The sequence below is a fragment of the Lycium ferocissimum genome, chromosome 10 (genome assembly GCF_029784015.1).
Source record: "Lycium ferocissimum isolate CSIRO_LF1 chromosome 10, AGI_CSIRO_Lferr_CH_V1, whole genome shotgun sequence".
NCBI lineage: Eukaryota > Viridiplantae > Streptophyta > Magnoliopsida > Solanales > Solanaceae > Lycium > Lycium ferocissimum.
In genome coordinates, this window is record NC_081351.1 from 39489045 (window position 1) to 39496877 (window position 7833).

At 35.3% G+C, this 7833-nt stretch overlaps 1 protein-coding gene across 2 annotated transcripts; it reads right to left on the reverse strand.

Annotated features, from left to right (window-relative positions):
• Positions 1–223: 223 nt before the first annotated feature.
• LOC132035423 (uncharacterized) lies at positions 224–7415 on the reverse strand. 2 transcript variants are annotated; one of them, XM_059425697.1, is made up of 6 exons: positions 6952–7415; positions 6169–6729; positions 5799–5936; positions 5151–5216; positions 2100–2521; positions 224–769 (listed from the first exon to the last, which is right to left on the reverse strand). In XM_059425697.1, the coding sequence occupies exons 1-5, from the start codon at positions 7328–7330 to the stop codon at positions 2223–2225; spliced, it is 1443 nt and encodes a 480-aa protein (XP_059281680.1). In that variant the 5' UTR covers positions 7331–7415; the 3' UTR covers positions 224–769; positions 2100–2222. The 2 variants fall into 2 exon arrangements, with proteins under 2 accessions (XP_059281680.1, XP_059281679.1); XM_059425696.1 differs by having other exon boundaries at positions 6169–6732.
• Positions 7416–7833: the final 418 nt, after the last annotated feature.

Consider the following 7833-nt stretch of genomic DNA (forward strand, 5'->3'; position numbering starts at 1 on the left):
AAAAAAAAAAAAAAAATCGAAGAGAGTGAGGAAAAGCAACGTAAGTTGGCTTATCAATTTTTTTTTTTTTTTTTTAAAAAAAAAAAACATCTCTCTTTATTAGTATATAGCAAATTCAGTCTTATACAACATAGACTTAATATGGATATCCGCATTATCCTTCACTCAACCTATATCTTTTCAATATCCGCCGCCTGAGCGAGTCCATAGCCTGCGTTGCCTTTACTAATAGTTTACCTTGCCAATAAAGAAATTTTATTTGCACTAAAGAAGCCAGTATGAACCCTCCACCATATAAAATTTTGTTCCCCTTGTGCAGAAAATACAGCGCGCACACAAAGCTCATCAACATCGAATCTATGGAGACAATCATAGCCCAACATCCCCAATATAGACAACCAGGCAAAGAATGGAGAAAATCTTTTTCTGCATAACGAGAATTTAAGATAGAAACGAACGCGAATAAGGAAAGGCAGGAAGCGCAGAGCGATGCTGTAATAAGCATGGCGAATGTCTGGAAATATTTGTTTTCTGAGAAGGTTGGATATCCACTATTGTTGTTAATGCCACCTGGAACTGTAATTGCTGCTGCATATGAAATGGTAACAATCAGCCCTACTAGAATTACGTAGGATTTTGCTGTATTTTTCAACCATTTTTCTCCTTCTATTTTCAGATTTGCGTGTTGCTCAGTAAATACTTGACGAGCAGTTTTACCCTCGTCGTTTAAACGCTCATAATAAGAAGGCGGTACCAACTTCTTCACGTCCTATATATAACACGAGCCTGTTTGGATGGACTTAAAATAAGCAGCTTATAAGCTGGAAATAGCTTATAAGTCAAAAAAAAAAGTTAGGTAGGCTAACTTATTTTTTTTGGCTTATAAGTTGTTTAAAACTTTATAACGCTTTAAATAAGCTAAGCCAAACGGGTTCAATTATTTTTTGAAACTTATTTTACGCACAAAATGACTTTAAAATTAGTACCCAAACACTCAAAAAAATTTGAAAAAATAACTTATAAGCAACGTATAAACCAATCCAAACGGGCTCCACATAGAAAAGAAATGTTAGTCAAAGTTTGCAGCCGCAGAATGTTAGCCAACTTTCATGCACGATTGCCTTTTTTTTTTTTTTTTTTAATTACATCATCATCATGATAAAAAAAAAAAAAAAAACCTACGCTACTGATGGAGTTTGAGCCCTCGCCCTCCACCTCAACAATAGGAGACAAGGAGCTCGCCAAGTGAGTTAGCCCTCAACCTCCTATTTTCCTTCTTAAAAGATGGTCTTAAAAAGGTTTAATACAGTCAAACCTCTCTATGATGGCAACATAGTGAGGTGTATATTGACATTTGATATATAAGATCTCATTTAGCTGTTATAAATAAAAGTACGCAAAAAAATTATTTTTATGTACTTTTTAAATCATAAACGAAAACAAAATGTTTGTTAATAATTGAGATCTTCATATTTCATTGAAAAGAGTAATAAATTACTATCTATAACTAGTTGTACCATACCGATAAAGAATTAAAATCTAAGGAATATATGCATTTAAAATTAATTGAAAATTTAAATATTTCAAGTCCGACGTAACGTAAGAATTCTACAATTGTAGGTTGTTTCATAAATTACAGTCTCTTAGTGATAATATAACGCTTGAATTGACGAAGTTTTGTCCAAACTTTCAGGAAAAGGGAATTCAATAATTTTTCCTTAAAGGTTATCTAAGAGCTTAACAGTTGAATCTTCTATCTCACCCCAAGTAGTAGTAGGTTGAACTTGACAGTTAACTCTTGTACTTTTATACATAATATATTTCTCAAAAAGTAATACTATTGCATAATATTCGAGTATAGCTGTTATAGACAGTAATTTTATAAAGAGTGTACCACTATAATGAATGTCACTGCTTTTATAGGTAGAATGCTATTATAGAAAAGTAAAATATAACATGGATATCGGTTCCATAAAAGATCAGCCGGTCATAAGGAATGATAATTATAGAGGTTGGACTGTATAATGATCATTAGCCGGAAAAAACTTCGAAAGAAATTACCTATCACATATAGCTAGCTAGTAGAGAAATTGAATTACCTCAAACCACAGCAACTCTTCGTGCATCTGAAGAGCCGCGCCAAAGGTACGATATTGATCTAGTTCATTTTCAGGGGAACGTTTTCCAGCCAAATGCAACACGGTGTTGTTAGAGGAATCTACTTAACTCATCAGGTAGTGCCAATGATGACGACTCATCCCATTGAGCATCTTAAACACGCGTGTGCTGTGATTTTCTGTTGCAATGTGAAGTATATTCTGCCCATTCTTTTTGTTGCAATAATCGACTGATGAAGGAAATCTTTGTAAAATAATTCGGACAAGCTTGTAGTTGTCAACACGTGCTGCTTCAAGGAGAGGACCACTAACCATGGACTTGATCTCTTCCTCACTTAAATTTTCCAGTTTTCGGCAAAGGCGTTCTGCTAATTTAACTGGCTTCTCGGAACCAAAAATTTTGGCTGGAAATCATGAAAGCCAAGATAAAACATTATTTTCAAACAGAGCTCGTACGTCGTACCCGAACAATAAGTTCACATGTAAAAATCAAATAATAAATAAATACAGTATTTGATATGATGGGTTCAGCTTACCGAGGACATGACCTTAGATAGGAGGTTTTTGAGGACTCAGATTAGGGTAGAAGGCTAGTAGGTAATCGCTGTTTCGATCTATAGTCTATTGTCCTTTGTTTCTTGCTACTATATGTGGTTTTTACTTGATTATCTTATTTATCGTGGTAGCTACTGCTTCCTTTTTTCAGACTACTCTATTTTGACTTATTCGCTTTCTTTAGTTTCATTTGCATTTTGTTTTTAACTGCTTTGTCTTATCTAACCTTTCTCGTTGTGATTTCTCTTAAGCGAGGATCTTTTCGGAAACAGCCTCCCTATCTTCCGAGATAAGGGTATGGTCAGGACACTTTACCCTCTTCATACCCCACATTATGGGATTTCACTGGGTATGTTGTTGTTGTAGTAGTATTTGATATGATGGAAATTTGTGAGTGAAACTATTCGACCGGTTCAACGTGAACCAATCCTTTCTGACGATGCAGTTTTTGTTCAGAAAATGGCATCTTATCATATTTAAATAAAAACATGCTTAATATATTGCCAGAAAAAAAAAAAAAAAAAAAAAAAAAAAGGGAATACCACAATTGTGACATTTGCAGTTTCCATGTTCCATAAAAATTGTAAAAGATGGCAAAGGCAACTTCTGCGTCACAGTGGCAACAGATTACTCCGTATTAGTTATCCTTTGTACATGACACCATGCATAAAGCCGTAACTTAATTTTCTGTTTCCTTTTTAATTTCGTTGACTTTGAAATATCTTTTAGGAATGAGTTTAATTGAGGAGGCTTACCCTGTAAATAAAATACGGAAAAGAATCAAATATATTCCTCTACTTTGTTTTATTGTTAGAAGTTTATTCCCCGTTATATTTTTTGATCATTCATATCCCTAACGTCCAATAAAATTCTAAATATACCCTCAATTTGATGGAATGAACACGTGGCAACTTTTATTAACAAACCCAACCAATCACTTAAAAAACCCGTACCCGACCCAAAACCCAACACCGGTCCGACCCATTTCCCTCTTAATTTTTCACCCACCACCCTCTGCTGCCACACACCACCTTCTAGTTCATTCTCCTATTCACCACCGTGTTCCTCCATAAAACCATCACGAAAGCACTATGTTTTTTCATTGAACAACCACGAATCACCCTTAAAGTGCAATTGTCGAATACCGGAGATTTTGCACGCCCATGTACAACTCCGTTAATAAACCAACAAAAATGAGGAAACGCCATCAGAGGGGAGTGGGGAATTCAGCTACTGCCATGGTGCTGCAAACTTTTTAGCCCGAATTAAAAACTCTCATCAGCAAAAATGGAGAAAATCTAATGCTCAACTACCATCCAAACAGGGTTTTAATAAAACAATCAGACAGTCGGTCAATTCGTCACTGTTTGTTGCTACACATGAACAATGTGTTTTCTAACTGGGTGTCACTAAATTTGATCAAAGATTCCTTTTTTCCAACTGGGTTTTGCCCAATTTCCAACTGGGTGTCTCTAAATTTGATCAAAATTTCCATTTTTTCAGCTGGGTTTTGCTTAATTTCCAACTGGGGGTCTCTCAATTTGAACAAAGTTTCCATTTTCCTAAGTGGGTTTTGCTCAATTTCCAACTGGGTCTCTCTCAATTTGATCAAAAATTCCATTTTCTCAACTGGGTTTTGCAGAATTTCCAACTGGGTCATAGTCAATTTGATCAAAAATCCTATTTTCCCAACTGAGTATCTCTAGAAAAAAAAAAAAAAAAAAAAGCTCTTGTTCCTCTTCCATACAACGAACCCATTCATTGCATGCATGTGGGAAGAATATCAGTTTATGGTTTTTTTTTATGCATTTTTTGATTTAAAGAAGAAGAAATTGGGTGTTTTTATTCTTGATGTAAGGAATTTGTGGGTTTCTAAAGTTGAGAGAGTGAAAAGGAGAAGAGAGACACCAATGGAATCACCCTTAAAAGTTGTTCTTACGACCAAAGTTTGAGGCTTCACCAATGAAAAAATAGATGCGGATGATGATGAGTTCCGCCACCGTCGCACAATGGCGATAGCACGAAATCATGGTAACGAGGGAGGGTGTGGTTCGGTTTTCATTGGTTGCGGTTCCACCACCAACGCCGACCACCGTCCTTATCCCTTTCTGTTGGCCGGAAATAGAAACCTCGTCGTGTTTTAATTTGGAATAGGATGGAACGGGTTTTGAGTGGGGTATGGTTTTTTTTTTTTTTTTTAAAGTGATGGGTTGGGTTTTTTAATTAAAAGTTGCCACACATTCGGTTTCATCAAACTAAAGGGCATATTTAGAACTTTATTAGAAGTTAGGAATATGAATGATAAAAAAGTATAGTGGGGGATAAACTTCAACAATAAAATAAAATATAAGGGTGTATTTGACCTTTTCCGAATAAAATATTTTCTGAATGATCTGATGGTGTAAACAACTATTTACATTAAAGATATATAAAATTTGAACTCTACTATATATACATAAATAAATAAATAAAATTAACCTTGCATATCTATTATTAGTTGAAAGATATTCAAATAAACCGCCGTGCTCCCACTTGGCTCAGCCCCTGATTAGGAATATATATGTTAGTAGAAGAAAACACAAAGCCCTTGAATTGGGAAAGAGTGATGGGAGGGAAGATATATAAAACATACTGCTACACCGTGTCTTTTTCTTTCGTCTTTCATTTACTGCATCCTCGATGTCGTCGTCATTTTTGCTTGTTTGGGACCTCCTTGATGTTAATCTGAGAAACGGATCTTTCGGGTGCAAATCCAAATATGCTGGTGCTAGAACAAGATCTTCTGTTTTAATTCTTTTTTATCTCTTTTAAGGGAATGATAACTTGAGGAACTTTCCAATCCTAAAATAAGTAGTACTCCCGTTGTCCTAATTAATGTGATATTTTTCGCTTTTTGAGATTCAAATTGCATAAACTTTGACCAACAACAATAACAACATACATGAGAAAAAGTTACAATTTATAATACATTTCATGTAATTTTTAAATATATAAATTTTAATGTTAAAATATTGAGTTAATCTAAATCAATTTGACTTTAAAGTTTAGTCAAATTATCTCTCGAAAAGCGAAAAGTGTCGCATAGATTGATCAGAGAGAGTACTAATAGATGGGATTAAAACTCACAAAGTAATCGTATGATCTTGTATTTATCAAGTGGACCATGGAATGCCGATGGCCTTGTAGCCAGCAGCGAGAGAGGAGATGATTCATTTGAATATTTGGCCAAATCTGGAAACCTTTCTATCAAATCCGTGGCCAAATCTGCAAAATAAATGCTTTACTCCATATTTACTAGAAACAAACTTTCAAAGGCAGCTAGCGTGCAAAATTGTCCAATCTGGCTATCCTTCATCCAGTATATAGAATTCTTAATCTTTATTAATTTCATTAAAAACAATTAAACAGACAACGACGAAACGAAGAAATAAGACAATAAGACAGTAACACAAATTAAAAGGACAAATTTAATTGCCGTAAGCAGATGTAAACTCACCGAACAATTCCGAACAAATTAATCTATAAAGCAGCCTAAAACCAGCTCGACCAGTATAAGGAGCAGGATCCTCGGTGACATTGAAGAAATAAGGAACCAAATCCTTAGATTTGTATCCATATTCCACTGCTAGATGAATCGGATAGAGACCATTGTAGCATGCAAGATGGGGCAATTTAGGGTTTTTGTTGACTAGAACTTCAGCTGCACGTAAGTTGTCAAACCGAGCAGCATAATGAAGAGGCGTTTCCCCGAGCCAGTTTCTTTTGGCTAATCCATCATCATCCGCCATTAAATCCACCAATTTCTCTATGAAAGAGTATTTGTCATTGTTCTCTGAAGGTACCGAGTCCTCTATGTCGTTCCTCTCTGCAATTGCAACGTAAAGTGCAGTTTGTAAAGAGGAAGTGTTCTGAGCTCTACCTTCTTCATCGTCTATCATCAAGAATGTTTCTGCTTTATTCAAGTTCCCACATAGCAATGCCTCATACAGTGGCAAGTAGTACTTGTAATCTTTGTTTGATTCCACGCTTTCATCAATTGTTGGCTGCGCTCTCATACCTTCTGCCAATTCTGGTTAACATATATATGGTATCAATACAATATCGTAGTAAGTAGCCTTTATTTTCAGAGTGTCATCTTCTTATCCTTAAGTGATGTTTTTGTTATTGGAGGAGTTATGGGAGTATATATGTAGTCTACTCGACTTATAGTCTGCTTAGCCAAGCTAATCGCTCTAATTATTATGAAAATACTCATTGGTAGGGATAGTTCCGTACTTACCTTCAGGTTCGTCCGGGAATTTGAGGCAGCAGATATCCTCTAATTCCAACCAAACATCTCTGGCACTGACTTTCTCAGCCACATTTTGAAGCATTTCTTTAGCCAGAGAGCCAAATATCCACCCTTTAACAAGCTGGTCACTTTTTTCCCACTTGCAGTAATCTTGGTTTGCAATGGCTCCGTTACCATGCTCATTAGGTGGTTGGATGGTTCCGTCGACAAAACCAAACAATTCTTGACTCCGGAGTAGGCAAAGCATCTGGGCTTTCCATAGTCTATAATTGGAAGAATCAGAGAGTTTTATGGTTACGAAATTTGCTACATTAAGTGTTGATGGGTAAGGGTACGTGTTATATGCTGTTGATGTTGACGCAGCCATTGATGCAGCAAGTATACTTATGAGGGAGAAAGTATTTTGTTTAACAACAGAGTTAGTAGTAGGGAAAGCAAAGCATTCGCAAGGGTCCTATATAAAGGAGTCCAGAGCGTAAATGGCATTAATTTGCCCAAAAAAATAAAAAAATCAAAAGGGTTGCCCTTTTCACAATAAACCAAAAGGGTTAATTGTGGATTGGCTTACGTTATACCCCAATTCTTTTTTTTTTTTTACCTGTCAGACTAATTAAACCAAAAAAAAAAAATTGTAAGCAAAACGTTGGGTGACCAACGTTTTACAAAATATATATTATTTTACGGTTTAGTGTATTTTTTTTTTTAACTCAAACGTACGCCACAAGTCATATAATAATTAACTCAAACAAATATTCTAACTCAAATAAAGTCATACAATAACTAAAAATGTGTGATATATGTGAACATAAAAAAAATACTAAAACATAAGTTAAATAAACGTCACACATTATCTGAATAGTAAATGTTAAA

Coding starts and splice junctions, on each gene's coding strand:
- LOC132035423 (XM_059425696.1), bottom strand. CDS start 7,330: ATGGCTGCGTCAACATCAACAGCATATAACACGTACCCTTACCCATCA. Junction 5,937..6,168: donor AATTTGTTCGGAATTGTTCG/GTGAGTTTACAT, acceptor TTTATTTTGCAG/ATTTGGCCACGGATTTGATA. Junction 5,217..5,798: donor CAAGATCATACGATTACTTT/GTGAGTTTTAAT, acceptor ATTCCTAATCAG/GGGCTGAGCCAAGTGGGAGC.